Source organism: Hippichthys cyanospilos, chromosome 9 (assembly GCF_059441005.1).
Source record: "Hippichthys cyanospilos isolate Australia breed blue-spotted pipefish chromosome 9, RoL_Hcya_1.0, whole genome shotgun sequence".
Lineage (NCBI taxonomy): Eukaryota > Metazoa > Chordata > Actinopteri > Syngnathiformes > Syngnathidae > Hippichthys > Hippichthys cyanospilos.
In genome coordinates this window covers 21,059,598-21,084,854 of record NC_142377.1, presented here as the reverse complement: position 1 = coordinate 21,084,854, position 25,257 = coordinate 21,059,598, and the positions used below count along the sequence as shown (strand labels likewise).

At 39.6% G+C, this 25,257-nt stretch overlaps 1 protein-coding gene across 2 annotated transcripts in view; it reads left to right on the top strand.

The window, feature by feature from the left end:
* The window catches only part of tox2 (TOX high mobility group box family member 2), a 94,281-nt gene that overhangs the window by 17,877 nt on the left and 51,147 nt on the right, over nt 1–25,257 (top strand). For both annotated transcript variants that reach the window (XM_088424598.1, XM_088424597.1), the window contains exons 2-3: nt 6,181–6,273; nt 22,837–22,896. In XM_088424598.1, the coding sequence (XP_088280724.1) occupies nt 6,181–6,273; nt 22,837–22,896 (153 nt within the window). The remainder of the gene's footprint in view (nt 1–6,180; nt 6,274–22,836; nt 22,897–25,257) is intronic.

Sequence of the window (25,257 nt, the reverse complement as noted above, 5' to 3'; positions counted from 1 at the left end):
CTCCCTGTGCCCGTGTGGGTTCTCTCCGGGCATTCAGGCACCCTAAAATTTGATTAATTGTGCGGCTATAGATAATGGATGGATGAATGGATGTTCTATGTGGTCCCAATAGTCTAAATCTGGTGTCTTGAGTCATACTGAATTTGTGGAAAATTAAGCAGCAAAATCCACCTGTTTTTAATTCACTCCCGGAAGACACCATGCGGCCACTTGTTATTGACTAAATTTTAAATCACACTTGCTCAAGGAAAACCCAATCAGAGGTCACCTGTTTTTTTGGGTTTGGTCATGTGATGTTTGCAAGCGGAACTGGTCTGTTCCACTCTGTTGCTCGACCATCTATGTTCAAACATGACTTATTCAAAGTTATAACACACCGGTATTTAAACAAGTAATAGTGTTTCGTCACATTTTGTTAGTCCCCCCTCCCCTAAAATAAATCAGTGTGACTCCATTTAATGCTCACTTTCCCACCATTTTCTTCCTCCATTTTATCCCCACCAATGACCACTCAACGCCTACCCAGGACTTGGTCACTCTCTTAAGTGATTGCTACATTTCATCGTCTGTCGCTCCAATGAGGTATCATTATGCAAATGACGGGCTGTTCAATTTCAGTTGGTCGTACAAGGAGGGTAATTCTAATTAGGGTGAGGCACTCAAGATGCGGGGAACAGCGAGAAAGATAGATATAAATGCGTAGGAAAAAAAACAGAAGACCTCCTTTAGGGACTAGACATCTTTTGTCAGATTTCACATACACCAATAGTCTTGCTGTGATTAAAAACAAATGATCCATAAAACGTTGCAGATAAATTTCTATTTTAGGGAAGCTTTTTAGCTGGCAAGTCTGGATTTCCCGTTGTACCCCCTAAAAAGCAAACCAAGATTGAAAATTACATCGGAAAATTGTTTTAATTTTTTCCTAGAAAGGACTATTAAAGTCAAACCAAAAAGTTAAAAAAAATACTATGGGAAAGTTTCTTTTGATGCTAAAGTTGTTGATTTCAGATCAAGAATATTTTGTGCATATATTCAAGAAAAAAGTGAATTATTTTTCAGATATAACATTTTCCGGGTTAAAGACTATCACGAGAGCATGTTTGAGATGTCTTTTTTATTCACCTTTGGGCTTAGGTCATGTTTTCGAACATATGCAAGGATAGGAATGCTATGACGTGCACGCACACACACAAACACACATGCACATGCACAGAAAGAGCAGAGAGGATTGAGCTGAGCTCAGCGGCTGCAGTCAAATCTCACAATTGGACTCTTTAATTCAAAGCGGCGTAACAGTTCTCTGTGAAACCGAATCAAGTAGCTGTCGTCAGCACATCAACTCTTCCTCCTCCACTTCGTCTCTTCCGCCTGCTTGTTATCGTCACCTCCATCACACTGTCTCCTGCTTCTTTACCTTGCTTCCTCTCTTTTTATGTGCAATTTTAATTACCGCTGCTACCAGCGGTTATGTAGGGCAAGTATTAAAATCACCACGTACAGAAATTATCATCCGATATCTGAATATGTGTGCTACCGATGTGAAGCCGATAAATTACCTCAAGACTAAAGTCAGACAATTTTTTAGTCCAAATATGCATGCACGATGTCCAAAAAGTTCCTAGTTCGGGTGTAAAGTTCCTGTAGTGAAATGTAAACCAATATGTTCATAGCTGCAGACCCTATTCCAAAGTTTCCTGGGAATGATCTGTATTACAAGTTGATTGGCATAGTAAAGTGTTGCAAATGATCTTACATCAGGATAGTTCTTGCAATTAGTGATTAGGCTTTCTTTGTTATTTGTTAGTACGTTTACAGCTTGTGCTGGTGAAAATTCCACGAGGTCACAGGGCATGAGTATGTTTTAGTTAGTACATAGATGAATGAGATGACATTCATTTATTTATTTTTGTGATTCATACATCAAAAAAAGACCAAACATGAAAGATGCAACAGCACCACGTTACAGACCAACGGCATTTTGTGAAGTCCAACCTCAAAATAGACACGCCAAATAATACATGGACAAAAAAGCAATACCCGCAGCAGGCTTTTATTTTGAAGTTGGCCTTCACAGCTGTGGTGGTGAAGTTGCTAGTGGAGTCCTCATTACTCCATTTTTTTATAGCCATCACATCACAAAGCTATCAGTTCTTAAAAGCTGACATATGTCAATATATTGCTCGGTGGAACGGTGGTTATGAACTGCCTTACAGTTCAGGGACCTGAGTTCAATTCCACCTTGTTACGGCCTTCCTGCGGGGAGTTTGCATTTTCTTGCACACACCCCACCCGCCTTCTGCCATAAGTCAGCTGGGATAGGCCCCAACAAGCCTGCGACCCTAGCGGCTCTAGAAAATGGATGTATGGTCATTCTATTCATTTTTCTTTATAATCCTTAATCATATATTTAGGCTTCCGTCTTCCATTCCAATGTGTGGTATGTCAATGACTCAAAATAAATGATGAAACTTCCCTTGTTTTATTCCCTCGTGACATTTAAATATGTCCCCTTTACTCCGGTTTACTCCCACATTCCAACCCAAAAAAACATGCACAGTAGGTGTATTGGAAAGCCCATATTGTCCTTAGATGTGTTTGAGTGTGAATGTTTGTTTATCTATGTGTGCCCTGGCTTTTGCTGACAACCATTTCAGTAACCTACTGCTTTGAGACGGTTGAGAAAGGCTCCACCAGGCTGGAGAGGAAAGCGGATGGATGTTATGGGACTATACTGTACGTAAATACGGCCATGCTCTGCTTATCTGAAACTGCGCGCAACCAAATGCGGTGCGACCAGTGGTGCCAGTGCAAACGTTAGCGTCGAGCCCTGAGATGCCAACCAGATACTTTCAGAATGTCATTTCGCCCCCATCTTTTTCCATCACGCTAAAGACCCGTATGACGCGATGCAGATGGTGTGCGATGTGCGCAGGGAAACAAGATAACATTACACTCGCAGGATTTCCTATTCAAGTTATTTTCTCCAAGATTCATTCTCTCCAGATGCTGCAGGTAGTTAAAAAGAAGAAACGTCTAAATCTCCTGGCAGCCATCTGTTGTCTTTCTGTGGAGCCAGCCAGCGGCCGAGGTTTTGTTTGGCTACGCCGGGCGGTTGTTGCGTTGTTGTAACCGCGTGTTGTTTTGTTGTCGGCAAACCGCCTCATAAAAAACAGACGAGCGGTTTTCTATGCTTGACATGAGTGAAAATGAAAAGTCTATCTTTTTTCTTCCTCTCTGGGAGCGACATGGGCAACAAGTAGACTATCATTTAGTAGAGAGCCGACCTACCTAAATGTGACCGTTCTTTGGAAAAATAAAGTATGCGCTTCAGCTCCGTTCCTGCAGGTGGCAGAGAAGCAAGTAACAAAGTTGTCATATTTTAACGATCATAGATCCACAAAAAGGTCCTTGGCTCATAGTGGAACTTATTCTACTCCATTACTGAAGGTGGTGACAGTGCACATGACAAAGCTTCATGTCCACTGACTGCTCCATCTGCTGGATCTAGGAGGGTTACTTGCTGGACCCCAATGCAAGTGCACCAACAATAACTAAGAAACTAGCGATACCGGTGCATACAGCAAGAGTTTTCACCACAGCTCCATCTACAGGATCTGCTGAGTCGCTGCATCACTTGACCCCAATGCTAGCAGGCATCAGATAAATACATTTGCTCCTATATTCTTTCGCCATGTGTCCGTTAGTCCACTTGAAGTGGGCTAATACAGAGGAGGCACATTATTTCACATTGACGTCCCCTTAATATTGTAACACAATAGTATCCTATAGCCACCTTCCTGAATGCCTTTATGGCACTTATGATGGGAACCTTCGGCGCAATCTGTTCTATAGCAACTGCACAACATCCTCTGTTTGTTATATATTTACACATATGACATCATAACATCTGGTTACATTCAAACACTGACACATCAACATAGAAAGTGCATTTGAAGAGTGTAGGAGTTCTTGTTGTATTTAATGTACATAGATACTGTATTGTAAGTTTAGATGCAATGTTGTTCACGCTATTTAGTAATTAGTGAATAAGACAATTTAAGAAAAACTCCAACTGACCATCGAATGAGGACAAGCATCATGCTGCCTATAAAAACTACTGCAAAATATTGGAAATACATGCAAGTGCTGAGTGGTGCAATATTAACCCTTTCAGCGCCAGAGGAGCAAAATGAGCAACATTTACACATTATACCTTTATTTCTAACTTCATCAAGTTACAACCTTATCAAATAGCGGGATAAAAATATGTTGAGAAAAAACACACACACACACACACACACACACATATATATATATATATATATATATATATATATATATATATATATATATATATATATATATGTATATAAATATATATATATACAATAAAGATAATCATAATAGAAAAAAACAATTAAAATAGTAAAAACTATTTTTTCTTAGATTTGAAACAACATTTCCTTACATTTTGTTAACTACTGCTGTTATTTTCGGCAACCCATCTGGTAAGTTAATGGTATTTATTTTCATAAATGTAACATAAAAGTTTCCTGTTCTTGCCCTAAAGTCATTCATTGGTCATCATTGCTGAGTGCATATTGTCCTGTCCATACAGAGCTTTCTGCATAATGTATACACACAGCATGTATACAATCGCTGAGTGATGGGATTTCCCCTCGTCTGGGGCAGCACATTCCTCTCATCAGTGCGGTGTGATGCGTGCATTTTTTTAGCTAAGCCAGGAAGAATGTTGCCTAAAGAAAACACATGTGTTGCATTAAGTTGGCCACATCTGCCGCCGCGTACTAAAACGTGAAACGGCTAACGTTACAGGTAACTTTATCCTCAGCTGTGGCCTGGCGGCTTTACAGTGAGAGGCAAAGTCATTGTTGGAATACTAAGTGTCACACTTCTTACTAGATGCTTGGGGAAATGATTCTGGTTGGAAGTGAAATTCTTCTCACTGTACGTAGCATTACAGTGAGAAGAATTCCAGTCACAAGTAGAATCTAGAAAGAAAGCGCGCGGAATTCAAGAGTTCATAAATGATCATACACACCACTGGTAAAAGAAGTAAGCCTGCATCCACTGCTGAGAGGCAACCGTAGACGGCCAGCCTACACACTAACAATGCGGTGCGCCAAACTACATGGAAATCTAAACCATTGTAGTAAGTCCACTTGTAATATGCGGTGGCTCCCCTCCATTATCTCAGCATCCTGTTAATAAGCACATTATTCTATCACTCCTAATAGCTTATTGTATACAGCATGCTTTTGCTTTTATCTCCTGGCCCATTATCCTCCATGCATGGTATGGGAAATAAGCTTTGGCATACATTGCTTGTGGGTTTTGCTTCACAGTAATTGCATGGTAATCACTGTGCATTCACAGCAGGCCCATAAACACAATCTGTTTATAGCACATATAATATATACAGCCAGTGAGGCTGCTTATGCTTGTGTGCACTGTATGCTCACTGAAATATAGTCTGAATGCAGCTATGTGTGCCACAGTTTGGTTTTTCTTTTAAATATACTATATGCTTTTGTTGCGTGCGTTTAAGTGTTCAGGAGCCACATAACGATAGGTTTACAAATGCATTAATCAAGAACAAGCCAGCCGCTTCTGTGCAAGCGCAGGATGCAGCTCATTTGAAACGAACGTGCTTAGTTGTGTTTACAGTCACCGCCGTGGTTCCCTCGCCTGACTTCCGTGCAAGCCTCGTTGGTTCGGTTTCCCACTCAGTGAAAGTTGGAGTTTCAATGCTTGTTTGTTTCTTTACATCGCCTCTTGATTGCCAGGTGACCTGTGCAGGGTGTAGTTTGCCTTTTTGCCATAGGCACACGTGACCCATGAGCCTGATAGGATAAGCGGTAATTTTTGGAAGATTATTGGATAAGGATTAACTGTATTTGTTTGTGTTTTATCGACATTGTAAATTGTTTTTCTTTAAACAAATATTACGTTGTTTAACTTTTATCTACTGTATAATTATTATATATATATATATATATATATATATATATATATATATATATACATATATGTGTGTGTGTGTTTTATCTGTTGTTGTTGTTTTTTTGTTTTTTTTTAATATAATCTGAACCCACAGTCTTGGCTGATGATCGCTCTGGTACTTAAAACTTATTGTCCGTCGTCTTGTTTTTTCAGAGCAGATATAGCGGTGCCGACCGAGGCGTGAAACTTTACAGTTCTCTGCACATGCGCCCCAACCCTGACGGCAAGAGACTGCCATCCTCTGGGGTAAGTCTTGCAACATTTTGTTATGATAATCAACATTTAAAGTATACTCTACTTTTGGACTTGAGAGCTCGACATGAGAAATGTTAGTGGGGGAAATATGCCCCAAAAATCACAACTAAATGTGAACTTTATGAAAATTAGTGGTCCAAGTCAAGTAACATCAGTCAAAATTTTAGGGTATGTTTTTTTAGTTAAAAAAAATTCACAATTTTGAGAAGATTTATCAATTCATCACATATTAAATGTAAAAATCAAACAGTTTTAACCATCGTTTTGTGGGTCCGTGCGCCTTAAAGTTCAAATAAATAATACATTTTGCTGGTCCTTTCCAGGTCCAACAAAAATAAGAACAAAGGGCCTTTCAAATTTTGCAGTTTAAAAAAACCTGCCCATGCAAATCCCACACATTTAATATACACGCAGTTGATGAAACAAAACCCTCGGGGTCCTTCATGAGAAAAAGGACATGTACCCTGTATCTGGTGATTGCGGCTATTCAATTTCTTTCTGTGGCAGTTTTGGCTCTGTGAGGAAATTGCAATTTGGCCTAATTTTCTTTTACAAAATCCTACGCAGGAGGCTATCAATAATGCACAAAAATCTGGCTGTAAATGGCCACAAATTCACTTTTTCACTTTTTTTTAACCTCAGCTTTCACCATTGTGAAATGCTCAATCAGTCAGCTGCCGCAAGCCTACCGACAAAGCCGCCATTTTACTTTTCTTCTGGTTTGTTGGGTCTCTGCCTGCTTAGCAATGTGGCATAAGCGAGAAGCCAAAAGACCACCAACTGTTACGTCGTCTTATTTTTATTCTATGCCAGCTGTTTTCGGGGCATCAAAGCGAGAAATATTTCATTACAGAGTTTTTCCAAAACAGATTGTACCGCAACTCATTGAAGTTTTAGCCATGCTGCACTTGCAAATACTTTGACTTTGACAAAGTGCTGCAACGCTACTTTCCGCTCTAAACACCACCACACTCTTTAGGACATCTTTTAGTATTTCGTGCAAATCATAATTACCATCTAGCTCGCCTTGCTTTTATGTGACAAAAGAGAGACAATGTCAGGAACAATAGAGCAAAAAGAGACAATTTAATTTCATCTGGCGTTGCGTTCATCACAAACGCTTTTTGAATTATCTGCGGCTGCTTCGGGGAACGTTGGGGGGCTGGGAGTGCATCAATGCAGATTGTTAGTGCCCACCTTTTTTTTTTTTAATTACAACAGAAATCGTATTGATGTTTCATGCTCTACATTATTTATGAAGCAAAAGAGAGCAAGAATGCTAGCAAAGCATTTCTAAGAAAGCCACCTGCTCCATATCTAAAGCGAATACAGTTAGTCGCTCAGCCCGAGAAAGGCGCTCGCAAATCACGGCGATGACTTCCGTCTCAAAGGATTGCGCAACGTTGAAAAGATATATATCCTCGCGCCGTGGATTCTCAAATCCTCAAAGTCCGAATATAAATCCAAGTGCAGGAGTCGATCGTAAAGCCAAACGTGTACAAATCATTGAGAGAATACAAATTTGGTGCAACGATAAAGAGATGCAATTGCCAACGTTAAATGGTTTATACTTTAAATAAATAAATACATACATAAACAATGCCGAATTGGAGAAACTTTGGCCCGAATAAAATCATTTCAAAATCCCCGTGAGTGAAACAATGTCTTATAAAAATGTGTGGGTGTGTGTCCTTGGTTTTTGCTTCATGGTGGGAACCAAATCCCAGGTTTTACTATCCTTGTGGGGACCTCTCGCACTTGTGGAAACCATTTTGGTGGGCCGCTATTCAGACCCCTTTTTGTGACTCAACACTTGCTTTTAGAGTAAAGATTTGAATAGGATTTTGGTTAGGGTAAGGGTTAAGGTTAGGTAATCTGTTGTCAGGTTTAAGGTTTTGCTTAGGGGCTAAGAAATGCATTATGTCAACAGGAAGTGTCCACTACGACAGAAAACCTGGTGTGCGTGTGTTTTGTGTGTGTGAAAGTGTGTGTGTTGGTGTGTTTTTGGGTTGTGCTTCAAAGTTTTGGGAACGAATATGCAACAAAAGTGAAGCAGTTTCAGTATGTCTGAAAAGAAGAAAAATATTCCTTTGTCGTACAATTTCAATTAAAATTCAAAAAGCAATATGGACGCATGACCCCCAAAAGTTAAAAATAAATAGATACATTTGGGAAAAAGGTTTGTGCCAAAAGGACTTTTCAAAAAAAATATGCATGCAAATTTCAACACGTATTTATGCAAAACATCACCCAAAAAGAAAACTAATGGAATGGAGCGATCAACCTCGAGAGCCCTTACCTTTTTGTTGGACGGAAAATTCTCGAAAAATAATCTAATCGGGATTATTTTTCCCCACTTATATTGCAATTATGATTTAATATGCAATAATATTTCCAAGGTCCTCTTCCCATGTATTTTACTCACTGCATGTATCTGAGGCCATCACTTTATCCCCCAAAAATCAAACAATCAAGATCTTATGAAAATATCCCTCCCAGGTCCTTTAGGAAAAAAAAAAAAAATGGTTTGAGCCCGTAACAAATGATTTATTTTTACATTAGTATTCATTATTGTTTCCCCTTGGAATATATATTGTGAATTCTGAACAAGTTTGAAATCAATCAGCCTCACCGATTGTCTGCCGCTTGACATCGGAGGCCAGCGCGCGCGCGCCCATTATGAGCTGTCTTCGGCAAACTATCAGCTTGTATGAAGTCTGCACGCATAGCAATGCGAAGCACTTAACATGCGGAAGCAAACGCAGACGTTTTTCCATTGCACTTATCAGGTGCTGCAGCGAGAGCCGGTGTCAAGGTGCACTTGCTGCACTGGGTTCCTGCCCCCTCTCTTTCCTCCCCCCCAGTCCTCCCTCTTCCTTCCCTTTTTGTATCCCCCGATCTGGATCTCTGTCCGCAACCACCAGCCACCACCGCCGGTTCAGTTAAAAGTGGGCTCGGCACTTCCGCAGCAGCCGCCTACTCCGTTTCGAAAACCTCCATCTCCAACACCTCCTCATTTCCTGTCAAGGTGCGCGAAACCAACCCTCCCCCATTGAGTGAAGACGACTCGACCTCGATGCTTTCTCGTCAGACCAAAGCAACACGCTTGAGGAAATTTCATTTGCGTTAAATGCAGTACGACTTTCAAAGTCGAACCGGAGTTTTTTCAGGTTACTTCTCGCCCATCGTTTGGGTTGGAAGCATTTGTTTTTGGACATAATTGAAATTGAGGGGTACCGTCACCATCTTCAAAGGTCGTAAATGCACAGGGACGTTTTTAAGAAGTATGTTGAACATTTTCAACAACCGTAAAGTTTTACTGCGACGTAGTACAAAGTAGTTCACTTCTTCAAGACGTAATAGTAACAATATAATGTGATTCACTCCAATTGCAACTCACTCCAACTACTATAAGAATTTCCTCTATTATAATGCAATTAATATACATAGATTTATTATAATTCACTCCAAATATCTTATGATAAAACCGTTCAATAAGATACATATGACTTCAGGAAATTCAGACCGTTCACGCCAGGTCCCGCAAGCTACAATTACACTACAATTTCATTTTTTGATAATACAATTCACTCTAATTGTGACACAGTTCACTCCAGTTACAGTAGGATGTGAATGATCCTGGTTATAATTTCCCTCAAACTAAGACATAAGTCACTCTGGTTACGATACAAATCACTTCAGTTTTATGGGCATTTCGCTCCAATTGCGAAAATAAAGGATGCAATTCATTCCAGTTACAAAGCATGCTATTCGACTTACTTCAGTTGCGATACGATTGCGATCAATTTAATTACAGTACTTGGAAGTACTACGCTATTCAATCCAACTACAATACAATACAATTCACTTATTCCAATCAGTTCATTCACAATGTAAATCACAATGTAACGTTATTCACTTTAATTATGATATGGTGCACTCCAGCTTTATAAACGGTTGGGTTGGGACAAGATCTTGTCCGACGAAAGAATTTGATTTTGTAGACGTGTGTTTTAAAAACCAACTTATTCTTGCACGGGTTCATTTTCTATGTGTTTATCTACTACTGTTGTTGTTGTTTGGGCTTTACACGCATTTGATATGGGCGGGTGAGAGTTCACAATGTGCTGTAGCGATAAGACGACGGGATGGATCATCTAAGGATTGCTTTTCTCGCATGGAATCCTACATATGCCTCTCTCTTGCTGGCTCTTTCCAAGATGATTTGGAGCCTTGCATAGTCAATTATGTCAAGAGAGAAAGAGAGGGAGAGAGACAGTTGGGGCACAGTATTCCATATTTTGGTGGGATATTAATATTGCATGAGAGCTGTTCTGTAGCGAATATCTAAGAGAGAGACCCTATTAGGGAGGCAGGAAAAATGTGGCACACACACACGCAGCACATGCACACACATTTTAAGTAGGAAGTGCATTTCTCCATAGCACCCATAAGCAGGTTATTTTAATTAGTGTATTTCAGATTATAATAGGATGTGCCTCAACTTTTCTGTTACTGGGCCATTTTGGCTGACTGATGCCACGTTTTAATTGTACTAAGAATGAAGTATTTCAGGCGGTCAGCCGTGTAAGTAAACAAAGCAAAACAAAGACAATCCCACAAAACAAAAAAAAGCCCCAGATATAATTGTGATACATCAAAGCTAGAAAGATGGGATGACAGGATATTTATTTTCTCTGCTCAGTGACAGGCTTGGATTTAGTGGCTCTGATGGTCAGTGATTGACGTATTAATTCAGACGAGGGAAGATTGTCAGAAAGCATCAAAATGTAATTAGCCAGTTTCTCTGGAGTACCAACATAAAAGACCTTTGCAACTTTTTTTGCAGCTTTTTTCTGGTCTCTAAACTCATCACAAACGATACATTGTGGTTAAAAATAAAATAAAATAAAAAAAAAATATATATATATATATATATATATATATATATATATATATATTTTTTTTTTTTTTTTTTTTTTTTTCCCCCCAACAAATTGCATTTATCTTTAAAACCAAATAGTATGTGAAAGTGGTAATGTGTAAAAATAAAAATGAAAAACTTATTTTCTATTCACCTGAAAAAGTTTACATTTATTTTTTCAATCTGAAAGAAATAACAAAAAATGACAGAAGAAAGTTGTTTTATTAAACAAAGATTTTTACTTTTTAAAATTATGTTGTTTATTTTCATTATTTAAAAAACACTACTGTTTATTGGTTAAAAAGAAACAAGTGTTGACATTTTTTAACAGAAAAATGTGGAAAAACATTAGATTAAAAAAAACCTTGACACATTTATTATTCTATCTACCACAAATATGAGGGTTTTTCTTTATAAGATGATGGGGTGAAACACAAATTGAAAAAAATATTTAGACTATATATATATTCAAATCATTCAAAATTTTCATTGGATAACATCGATGCATAAATCCCGTCGCTAAAGACAATCCAACAGGCAAATGATTTATTTGCAACCACAAACACACCAAAGACCTGTTCCTTCACGCTCTTCTCCCCTCACGCAGCCCGCCTTATAACCAGCTGAAAAACCCCCAGGAGCCATGGCCTGAAGTCGACACAGTCAGTTAGCCCTGGCACTTGGGGGGCGGGGGGGTGCCTGGTGACCTAACAGCACCAGCTGGGCCTTGAAGACTTATTTAAACGGCCAATTCTCCGCGGCGGTATCATCGGCCATGCTGCAAATAGGGCCCTGCAAAAAAAAAAAAAAATTGCATGCATGACGCCAATGAGCATAAAGGATGGAGGGGGGAGGAGGAGCAGAATGGAACACGGTACACACACACACACACACAAACGCTCACATTCCCTGCCATATCTATGTAGTTGGCTCCCTCTGAAATTCAAATGGAAAGAAGCGAGGGAGGGGGGGAGAAAAAGAGCCAAAGATGATGAAAAAGGAGAAAGAAACCTCTGGCTTAGAAGGGGAGGGGCCTTCCCCAGAAAAAGAAAAGCCGCCATCTATGTATTAGTGCTCTGTAAATATTACATGAGCTCTGCATTCGCTCACTTGTTTGGCATTACTTCCACTGGATGGCTATATTATTTTAGAAACCATGCCTTGTTTATGGAGAGGCATGACCTACTTCCACTTTCTCTCTCTCTCTCTGTTGTGCTTTCTCTACCTCGCATCTCCAATCTGCGAAAATCTGAGCCGCTCGTCCCCGCTGAACAATTACAAGGCAGCGAGACTCAAATGGAGATGTTTGTAGAAAACAACATGTGTATAATTACGCTTTAATGAGCTCTTGTCAAGGCCGGCGTGCGCAATTAGATTGGTAATAGAATATTCCGGTTGGATGCGAGCGCGGCAGTGATGGAGACGGCGTCGGATGTACTGTTAGTCAGGATCTATTCCGTTAACAGAACTGGATGCAGCATTCAGAGTTTAAAAACATGACACGTACATTATTGTCTTAAAAACCGGTGTGCTGTATTTCCTTTGTGTTTTCCGCATTAGATTTGTGGATGATGCTTTTTTATTCACAGCTGTGCACTTTCAAGACGAATAGCTTGAATTTGAGCTCATAATGTATGAGAGGTCATTTGAGTTTGGAGGTGTTTTCAAACTGGCTGGCATGTATAGTCAATTCAAGATTTTTATCCTCATGAAAATGTATGTGTTTTACAAGCATGGAAATCAAAACCCATAATATTTTGTTTGGGAGCATATGGACAGACAGTCGACTGCTGTAGCACAACTGTTGTTCTGAGTAGGGGTCCTGAGGACACCAATTTCATAGAAGGAATAGGTCTTACTCTGTGTTTCCTTTTGACATGAATTTTGCTTTGTTGGCAATTCCAGTTCATTTTAATGTCAGTAAAACACCTGTTTTTGACTTCCACACTGACTCCGCCCGTGACTCGCATTTTTTCGCTATTTTTGATGTGGTTGTCTCGTTAGCAGTTGGCTTTAGAATGATGTCGTGAAGGGAGTACGGCAGCCACACAGTGAGAGGCGGAGTTTCACTGAAGCATCACAAGTTGCACTTCCTGGTTGGAAATCCAGCCAGCTAAAACATTCAATTTCATTATATATTGAATTTCCAATGTGCCAAAGGTAAGATCCCATCATGTATATGCATATATGGTATAGGGCTGTAAGGAGCCCAGTTTAGACCTTTGTAATTAAACAGCAAGTCAATGATTTTGAGTGAATTCTATGACTTTTACTTTGACAAATTCCCATAAATAATACCTTTCCTCTTTGAGTTTAAAGGTCCAAAAATATATATTTTTGTAGCATTTAAAGGATGAAAAAATACATGATTTTAGTCCTCATATGAACATATGAACTTTTTTTAAAATTGATTATTTATCAGTTTTCAGAATTTTACTCAACCAAATAACCAAATTGGTGATGAAAATCATGCGTTAGATTTAGTCAATAACAGAACTTTCAAATAAGATCTTATTAGCAAATAACATGTAAAAAAAAAAAAAAGCTCAATGTTCATGAGGGCCGCACATGACCAGTTGGTCACCTCAGCCACTGTGACGTCATTTTCAGTTGACAGCAAATGTCAAAATTCATACCCCTGCGATGGATAAAAATGGTTGGATTTCGCTGCTTATTTCTCATCCCATAAATGCAGTTTTAATTAGAACGTGAATAGGCCACAAAAATCTGATTATTGCCATTGTTTCAAAGACAAATCCAATAATGTCATAAGACTTTTTTTGCAGTATTGAAAATCTAAATGAATGACAAATAACCCAATAAACATGAATTTATTACACTTTCCACTTGGGCAAGAAAACGTTCACCTGCTGGACAATCAATAAAACAACATTCAGCATTTTATTCCGGCACTTGACAAGCAAATAAAATGTGACCCCGTGTTTGTGGAAAGCACACATGAATAATGGAGCTACGAGCTTGAATTTCACGCGTGACTGTGACTTATCATTTCAATTTCTCCATCTTGCGCTCACGTGACGACTTGAGCGCATGTTTCATTAAATCCATCCAATCCACTTGCATATATCATCTCACCGGGCGCACAATGAGAACCTTTCAAGACACCCCCGTGTAGGATGCCGACAAAGCCTTCCCCCCTCCAGTGAAGTCCACTAATTCCGCCGGAGCCTCCGTGTCATTTTTAGTTTGACTGTGAGTGCAATCAAGTCGAGATGAAACCAAAGCAAAATAAGAGACGAGTCATATTTCTTCTTTTTTTCCACTCTCCTTCTCAAGGTCTAGTGAAGTAAAATAATTTGTCTTCGGGATGAAAGAGCGCAAACGTAGAAAGGAATGGCATTGGGGGAGAAAATGAGGGCACCTCACATTCAATAAATACACTTGTTTCTATGCCTGGCTGTGCCTTTGCTACACTAGAACGGTGAATATTGGTGGTTTATGTTTCAGAGTGACTGTTTAGGAAAGAAAATCAAAGCAGAAATTCAAGTACAGGGTGAGACGCGGTTTACCGGCTATGCTTAGTTAGCTTTCTACCGCTTGGACATTACGTTTGTAGCATAACTTCACCCTTGTAGTCAGGAGCAGCATCCCATTGTTCTTCATATAATACATTGATTTTGTTTTGAATTTTCCTAGACCTTCTCTGGCTTTCTACCGAATTCTCAATTTGTGAATATAGAGGAAACCACATGAGGAGCCCAAGGGCCTTTTCTAAAAATAGCTCAGCAGTGATAGGGCCATGATTTTCTCTGAATTAATCTGTCTCATAATCAGTGTGAGAAAACATGAGCGTGATAGATTTCATGTAAACGGATATCAAAGTAATCTCAATAATAATATTGTAAAGGTGGTTTGAGGCATCTTTGTTACATTGGATCCTAGTTACCTGGCTAAACGTCGGTTAGGAAAGGCTCCAGCTCGCCTCCTACCAAAATGAGAACACGCGCTAGAAAAAAAAAAAATCATCAATGGATGCTCACTTTGAAGTAGAAAAAGATCTAAACTATCTATTTTTAAACTTAACTATGAAAAACATTCCTCTGTTTTGGCCTGTTGTTGCTATCTACAGTAAATGACATTAAAAAGGTTCAAATGAAACGTAAATAAATCAACTCACAATTCACAAGAATGTTATAGTGATAACATTTTGGGGGTTAAAAACCCCCCAACGTATTTATCATGGTTGTCAACTAAAAATAGATTTTCACTATTCTCCGGCCAGTCACAACCCAAGGAGAAAAGTACAACTAATATACTATTATTATACTTTATTACTGCTGTAATAAACTTTTTTTCATAGAGAATAAAGAACATATGCCATTGAGTACTGTTATATTACCTGCCTATGTTCCATCGTTTGTGTTTGAAGGTCACTACATTTGCAAGTAGCGATGCTAACTTTAGCACGTCAGTAGCGTTTTATTTTGTTTATCATTCAGCTAATTTGATTTTCTTGAGGCAAAGCGGCAGCTTCGAACTGGAAGAGGGGAAAGGAGAAAGTAGGTTGAGGATGAGTTTGGGGAAAGTCTGCATCTGAGTTGAGGTAGCGTATGAGGAGTTTGGAGATGGAGAGAGGGGGGTCATAGCTTATCAGTAATACTTTAGCGGTGTTTTCATTGCGTTAACAGCGGGACAATGGCACGATTGTGCGACCATGTGAAACCCTATACTTTGCCCGGCTGGATGCATGTGCATTTAGTTGAAAGGGCCAGAAAGCCTCACATTTGCCATCAAAACAATGTTGACTTGCCTACTATGATTTTCTAAATATATGTAATCCCGCCCACCCACCCTATCCCAAGCCCCTCTATGGCTCTGTAACCTGCCTCATTATGTCAGGGCGTCATTTGCCGCCGCATGAAAACCCCCTCGGCGTGATGGACAAGACCATAAAGGCCGGCAATAAAGCTAAGACGAATGTTACATCTTAACACTGATAGAGGCAATTAAGTCCATCATAAGCAAGAGGGGGGAAGCGTCTTCTCCGGGGAGTCGTTCACTCGCTTGCCTTCTTTTCATTTCTCCTCTCAGCTCACTGCTGACAGTCCATTACAAATGGAGCTCATGTCCTCGCTGTATTGTGTGATTTCCTGTTTGCTTATCTCTCTCTTTTGCTTTCCTTTTTCATTTTCCCCAACGCTACTTGGCGTTTGACTCATTTGAAGGCTATTTTATTAATTACTTTTTTATTTGTCTTTTAGTTCCAGTACAAGGACACAAGGATTGAAAAGGCAATTTATACATTTTCAAATGCATTTTTGCTATTTTTGTTACTTATTTGTACTGTATTATCTAATTTATTTACCATTATTCATATTAGTAGCATTATTATATAATGTAATTATTTAAATGTGCGTACTGGTAGAGGCAAGTTTTTTTTCTTCCGTCCATCCATTTCCTATAGTCATTTATCTTCACTAGGGTCGCAGGCTTGCTGGTGCCTATCCCAGCTGTCTTCGGGCAGTGGGCAGGGGTCCCCCTGAACTGGTTGCCAAATGCAGGGCACACGAGTCTGTTTTGACAACTTTTGGTGTATAAAACATCCGAGGGCTATTTGGTTTAAACTATTTGAAGTGTTTATGTTTTTAATAATAATAATAATAATAATAATAATAATAGAAATATAATAGTTTTAGGTACTTTTTCATTTACCTCATTTATTGATCCTTTTAGTAATGCAAAACAATCTGACTATATAGTATAATTTAGTGGTTCCTTTTTTTTCTTCACTGAAAGATGAAGGTGTATTTTTGTCTCTCTAGTATGCGCATTAACTTGCACATATTTTTCTATTAATGCTTTTTATAATCACAATTTCGTTTTGGTTTTAAAACTAATGAAGACCATATTTCATTGTGCTCCGTGGGTGTGGTTTTGGCTATGGGAAAAAAGTAAATATCATGAGAAGTGTTATCTTCATCTGGCAGGGATCAGCGCTGTGTATTATTGGTCAGGTTCTATTACACAAACATTGCGGTGGTGTTTGCAGAGAATATATCACGTTGAACATGCACAAAAGGCATGTGCTCGCACACACACACGTAGAGGTGAAATGCAGCAGTGGATACATTCACAAAGGCAATCCATATCTACTGTGCAGTGCACCATCCCCCCATTACTCTCTCTGTTTGGTTATGCATGCATTTCTGTGTGTGTGTGTGCATCTAGTGAATGCTCTCATGACCACAATCTTGACACAGGTATTTGGACTGCTGTCGCTTTGCATCTTATTGTCAAATTGTGACGGTACTGTATTTGTGAGAGAAGTGGGCTTGGGGCTGCGGTGTAAATTTTGCCAAGAAATGACCAAACAAGTCCACTTTCACATGAAAATCACTGTCGTCTTTCTCGTTTTTTAAACCCTGTTGGGCTGGCTCAATTTCAGTTGGGCAAACGCAAAAGAAATATAATTTTCACGTCATTTTTTTAATTTATTCTGCGACTTCACCGCGACTGTGTTACACTTCATCACATCACATTTCTTTTGCGTACGCAAACACGGCACAATGTAAAGTAAATCTGCCATTTCATTATTTGCCCCCCTCTCGCATGTATTTGCACTGTCACCATGCAAACAAGCGTCTGTGCTGTGGCTTGTTCATGGCCTCGCTCAAAATGTCTTCACTGTAGCATTTCGCCTCCATCCATCCATCTACAGTATCTATCCAGCCACCCATCCTTCTCCCCGTGTCTGTTGTTTTTCCCCTTCCATTGTGCTGAACGTTGTGATTGATGACCTCCAAGCCCAGGGAAGGCAAACACACAATGAAACCCACGAGCTGCGCCATTCGCTCTTTGCCGCGCGTCAACAGGTTCACAGCCGGTTTGTTGGGACTACTGAAGAAAATATCCACGTGCTTCAGTTCTTTTGCTTATGTAGTGTCAATTATTCAGGTCGCACAGTAGTCAAAATGATTCCCTTGTTTGGCGGGGATTCAGTTTGTACTGGCTAGGTTAGAAAGAAGCCTTTTTGTAGATTTTAGATGTATTTGATCTTCACAAACGGTTGTGAAAAAGAAATCGTTATATCGAGGTGGTGAAATCATGTTAATATTACAAAGTATAATTTGTTGAAGTCATGAAAAACTAGAAAAAATAATAACTTTTAGTGACAATCTGACATCTTGATCAGAAAAATAATCAAATATTTGGAGATGATTGTAATACTCAGCAACTTTCTTTCAATATAACATTTTTTTTCTCCTAATATTCCAATTTCATTTTCTTTCCTCAAAAGTACAGTCAACCCCTGCTAGTCACTGATAGTAGAGACTGGATTTGCCAATAAATAGTGACAACACAGCCATTTTTTACCCTTTTTTACAACCATTTTTTACCCTACCAAAGATCCTGAAAAATAGGATTAGATTTTCAAATGTGTTTTTTTTTTTTTCTAAATTTGAAAACTACAAATTAAAAAAATAATATGTGAATAGGCGACCTTGCAGGAGCCCAAATACGGGTATTCATATTCATAAGAGTATTCTTCTAAGATGATTTTTTTTTCTATAGAAATGCTAACTCGTACTTTTTACAGTGAACTCGTTCAAATATACATATATATTTTTTTCTGCCTCAATGTTTTCATGTTCAGCCAAGGTACTTGAAGCATATGGAAATCGAAAAATACATCATCGCCCACATTGACGTCAAACTATTAAACTCGATTTAGCAGTGGGTAAACACGACTAACCTGCTAGTTATGCGCAGCTTTCATTCCATCCAGAGATTCCGACTGTATCCGTACAGTAACATAATTACACCCCACTTAGCCCAAATGACCGCTTTTGGACCACAGAGAGGCAGGCACAATTTTTTGGACCCCTCAATGTAGATATTGTGTGTTATTCTGCCCTCGGTGACTCCACTTTACTCTTGCCGGGCTGTATAATTATCTGCAACTTTTTTATCCGTTCTCCGTTGCCCGCCGAACGCCAGTTTGCAAGTGTGAAAATGGGCCACTTGCAGACATTCCATGGCCACGCGTTAAGGATGCAGTGTGAAGTCGTTTTTCGAGCGCAACAAAGGAGGCGATTTCCTTTTCTTCTGGCGCGACCGATGCAAAATGTGATGATTGTTCCCGACGCCGACGAACGGCGCCGTCGGAATGAAATCGTTCGTTGTTCAAGCGACGCTTCCATCAGAGGGCCAATGATAACATAGAAATGGAATAGGGGATTTCATTTCAATAATGTCGCAAGAAACTGGCTTGCTTGTTTGTGGCTTGGCCAATGCATCGCAAATCATTTTTGCCAAGCCCTCCCCCACGAAAATACTTACAGCCCCTCCCCCGCTTGTTGTAAAAAGATATTTATGAAAATTGTAAAAGTATACCTAAAATGTCATCATTTTTAACAAAAGCAAAAAAGCAATATCAATCAACTTTCAACAAATGTTAACTTTACTTTTGACAAGTCGTAGGTTAGTATGAATAAAAATTTTTTTTAAAAAAAACAAAGTGGATCAAGATGCATGAAAAAAAGTCAATGTACCCCCGGCATCACCTCCTCCACAAATAGGAAGCCACTATTTGAGTATTGGTATAAAAATATGCAGCGTTTTTTTTTTTCTATCATAGTGGGGACATCACATTGACATCATTCATTCCCTAGCCCCTCACCGTAAACTCAAATATGACAAAAGATGCCTAACCCTTACCCTTACCCTTACCCTTACCCGAACCTCAAACAAAATGAATTTCACACCTTTATTCAAAAAGCAAGGCTTGACTCTCAAAAAAAGGTCTGAACTTGTGGGGTCCAACAAAATGATCCCCACAAGTGCAAGAGGTCCCCACAAACCTGGTATTCGGTCACTGCCATGTAGCAAAACACACACACACACCTAAAGTATATACCTTAAATGTGTACTACAAATTAGTTGATTTAAAAAAAACGTAATCCGTATTTCAAAACCCTTTTTGTTTGTAACCTTCTATTTTCTTGTAAATTTACCACTTCCTTTTTGCGAGCTTTGTCTTTTTAATCACTATAGCTTGACGCTTGTTTTAGTACGGCCTTTTGGATTATTTTCCCAAGGAGTGAGAAAACCGGTCTATGAAGTATTTTCTCACAAGAGCACAAGACTCCTCAAACCTTTCCCATCAAGCCCAAAAATGTGCAAGAAAGCCTGGAACAGTTTTGCACTTTGCCATACAGATGACAAGAGGCCAGCGCTGCTGATTCACAGCTCCCGATCAAACATAACCCGAGCTTTTAGTTCATACCGAGAAGACAGAGGTGCACCCCTGAGCGAAATGAAAAACCAGTGAGTGGCTCAATGTTTAAGTGGGTGTGCTGCGGCAAGCAAGCGGAGACAAAAGTGGCGACGGAGCCTGCGGTTTATTTGGCTGTTGCGCGATTAACGGAGAGGTCGCGGCCAGAGGCCCGCAGCTTGAAAGACAGACGCACCAACACGATACAGACGTTGGACCAGATGTCCGTCCATGTTTCAGTCACACTTTTCGCCATCCGCCAATTACAAGGAAGCAAAGTGCGATGATAGTAGAGGCTTGTAGGGGCTGAGATGAAATACAGCCTCTGCTCTTATGGCGTATTGCAGAGCACCGTGGCTTTTCACCATTGTGATTACGACTAACATGCGATTAATTTTTGAAGGTCTACTACTACCATGCATTTATTTTGTACAAAACAAACTGTATCAGTGCAGACAGGTCAGTCTGTATTACATTAAACAGTAGCAGATTTATTGTACATTATATCTGTACATATTTTGGTTTTATAGTTTAGGGCCCTTTTTCATGAATGATATCATCATGTGCGCATTTAAAGCACTAATATTATCTTGAGCTATATACATAACTACATGCAATCATACATGTATAAAAAGGCTTTTTAAATCTTTATTCTGAGGAAATATTTTTGATTAGAAAAAGAATTTTACCTTACAAGAACACTTTTGCTACCTGTGTAGTGTTTGTTTCATATTCTCACCCCCCAAATAATTTGAAATATTATGCAAATTAACAATAATCAAAGAAGGCTATACCATAATTCTCTAAATAAAAGATGCACCTGTGTATATGACACCCTTATTTTTGTGGTCATATTCCTGTATTTCCTTTGTTGCCGTGTATAGGACGCACAAGCAGTTTGGCAACAATGTAAAAACTATAGCAAAATAGAAGATATTTAATCTTTGTAATTTCTTCAAATTTTCTTGCATTTATATGCACAAGGTATTTGTGACAGGCATAGTGATATGAGAGAGAGAGAGAGAGAGAGAGCGAGAGAGAGAGAGAGAGATGTGGGGGTGGTTGCAGCTCAGGGTTTCATAGGGACCCTACAGAGAGTTTCAGAGAGAGTTCTGTTTGAATAAATGGGAACGCTGATTGTACCTCCTCGTTATCCTGTTTGTTCAGCTACACGCTCCACTCTAGGTTGACGTGCGAGGGCCACGAGCTCATTAGCCCAAACCATTTAGCAGCCTCACAGTTTGCAATCTGCTTTGCTACAAGGAACACTTCCATCTTGAAAGCTACCGTGAAGTTCCTGTGTGTGAACAAGGATGGGCTCGGGTGTTGGTTCAGTCTGCTTGCTTCTTATATTGAAATTAATGCCGTAACAACCTCAGCTAACACGAGCAGTTGTTAGCTGCAATTCAGGCACTTGCTGCTAAGAGAAAACTGACTTCTGCCCTCTAGCTCACCCCATTATCGTAACAATCTTCCTCGAATGTTGTAGAATTTTAAAAAAATTAACAACTAGGACACACACACTTTTGGCCTTTGTTTTTGAATGAAAAATGTGTCTTATATTTGAGGAATTATGATAATCCTACTTTTTTTTTATACATTTAAAAAAAATCAGTTATATTCCGAGAAAAATATGGGTAGTTTAAATAAAAAAGGCATTTTTTTTCCTTTTAAAATTTTTGTCAAAAAAAAGTGTATTTTTCAAAATTAAAATTGTAATTCTGCAAGATTATTATTTTTTCAGTCAACCAAAAGATATCAAATTTTTTGTACCCCCCCCCCCAAAAAAAAGGTAGTATCATGTCATGTGAGAAAAATGTCTGTATTTAACCCTCTAAAGTAGTAAATTCATAACTTAGTGTGTGTGTGTTTTAAGTCATGAGGATAATTTTTTTTTTTTTTTCAGGGGGTAAAACATGCGGAAGATGAATCATTTATTTTCAATAGAAATGTGTACTTAGTTTGAAATGACGTTTCAATGTAACCAAAGCAAGTTCAAATCCCATGTTAAGAAATGAGCATGGTGAGAAAACACTGCAAGAGGAGCGAAATGTTATTTGACAACTTGCCACTCTGTTAGGCCTTTGTCACTTTTTAACTAGCGCACACACGCACAAACACACACACGCACGCACAGTTTGAGGCTTGAGGCACGCTGAGAGGAAAAGTGTGAGTTACACAAGCTTTGACAAGGCCTAATTACGCGCGTGTCTAATGAAGTGTAATTAGTGCCACGCACCAGAGCGCCGAGGTCCGTAAGCTGGCGACTTTTAGTCATTAGGCTGCTGTGTCGCCATTGTTTCGCCGCCGACTGACTGGGGAGCTGTTTGTCGCTCCCCGTTGGGATCCCTCAGCCTCCCGCTTGTCTAATTGTTTCTTCCTTTTTTTTTTGCAGTTTGATGGTGACAACATGTACATGAATGAAAACAGCCATGAGTTCCTCCCGCCCGGCCAGGTGAGTCCCTCAGCGTCCACATTCCGTTAGCTGCTGAGACTTTGCCAACAGCTGGACATGATGAGTGAAACGTAGTAATTGGCCACAGGAAAATACGTTGACAGACCAAGATCTTTGCATCGTAGCGATTCGTCTACTTTAGCCTGGGTTGTTACAGAGAGTCTTACAGAGATCATTCCTACACATTGCTGTCCTCTCAGCACAAGCCCCTCCCGATCAGAGAAAAGGACATTATACTATTCTGGTGTGCGTGGCTTGGCCACCAGGAGGCACTGTAAAACATTCATAATTATTGAAGAAGAGTTTTATAACAGTGACTCCCTAAAATCTAGCAATATTAGTCTTTTTTTTTCCAGAAGACAAAGAATTTGAGCTTTTGATTTAGCAAAGTTATTGTCTGTCTACATGTGTCACCAAGAAGCTATTTTTCGAAATGGCGTGCAGGCAACTGCTTTTGCACCCCTGGTCTAGTTAAAATGATACATCGCTTATTTAGCCATTTACAGCAGTAAAATGTTGATGTTTTGTCTATGGTTAATCTACCATTAATTTGATAAGTGCATTATTTTTCATACATAATACATAACACTCCTTGCCACCTGAAAATGGCGTGCACAGGGGTCAGGTAACGATGAATCACAGCTCACCTTTTTTTCTGAGTTTGATCTTGTGATATTTGCCAGATGAGTCGTGATTGGTCACTCCCTGCTCTGAGCGATGAAGATGCCAGTTTAGGTTGACTGCCTTTGGCTCAGTATTAATTGAGCATGAAAAAATCAAGTGAATAACAGACTAAATATTATTTTGCAAAAAATGTAGTGTATACAATTAATAGTCTAGTAATGAAGATGAGGAAATAAACGCGCATGGGCACAACATGAAGAAACACCATTTGCATGTTCTCACTTGTACTTATAAGCTCGCTGTTTTTTTGCTTTGTTTTGTTTTTACCAAAGCTGAAACAGCGGTTGGTTAACGAAACAAAAGGCGAGCAGCAAGCATGGAGCTAACTCAGACTTTTACATTCACTTCGTTTGAATTGTTTAGTCGTCATGAAGCACACTTTGACTTTTGAGTGGGTTGGTCCTTATTGTAGTGGCAGTCAAAATGGAGGGGGGTGCTTATGCGCATGGCAACGCCGCCCAGCTAGAATCTCTACAGCAGCACAGCTGGTCCCGAACAACTGGGTGAGCATATGGTTGTGTTTGGACAGGCAGATTTGTCGGAGTTTGGGAAATAAGCCCATCTGACATCCACGGGGGAGTCGGGAATTTGTCTCTGTCAATTGTAATTACCGCAGCCGACTCGCGGCCTACACTAACTTTACATTTCTGTTGAGTTTACTGCTTTTTATGTGTGTGCGCGCGTGTGTGTGGGGGGGTTAATTTGTTAATGTGCCGCTTTATTATAAGCATGGCTCTGAGCCCGGATTGAGAAAAGTGAGGTTTTTTTTTTTTCTTTCCGCATGAGTTATAAAGTCAATTTGGAGATCTCTGGTAATAAATAGGCGAATGTCAGAGAGTGATTTTTAGTACTGTTATCCGACACGTTGCCTTGGCTGTCAAAGAATTCTTTAGATCCGCAGCTTTTATCCTCCATTTGGAATTCAGCGTCTTACGGCACTTGCCGCTGAGTGATTACAAGATGTGCTGATGTGCACTCTGAATTTTTGCCGTGTTACTGGTGAACAGATAACAACCTTGCAAATGTGCTGCAGATGATTGACAGGGGCAGAAAGGCGGGTGCTCTCCGAGCCACCCAAATGGCGTGAAACTGACGATTTCGCTTTGCCGCGTGTGTTATTCTCTGTTTACTCCCAATGACCTCATATTTGACATGTGCCTTCCTCTGTTTGCTGTTTGGCCAAGTTAGAGGCTCTCCTTCTAGCTGACAGCTCGAGTCCCTCCGAGGGGCAATTTAAGAACGATCCCTGTCGTGTAAACCACCTGCTAATGTGCTTATTTTCATTTGTTCGCCTGCGTGTGAAGACACGTCAGTTGCTAACGTAGAAAGCTAGCTAATACGACGGATGCACCTTTATCACTGGGGATCAGCGATAACTCAACCGTCAATCAATATACACTCACCGCGTCGGCCGTATTTTGGGGAATTTCCTATTTTTAAATGAATGCATACTATTTGTCGGCCCATGTGTGGATGGTGTACTTACTGTCCAATTTATATGTTGAAAATTGCTTGCTAACTTTCGTGATGCAATGCTAATGCTTAAACAAACTTTATATTCTTGGGGTCGCCTGAAAAGTGGTGGTTTTGGAGATACAGGGGATTCTCAACTTACGACTTGAATCTGTTTTTAAGACGCGGTGTAACCCAAATTTCAATGTGTAGGTCGGAACATCA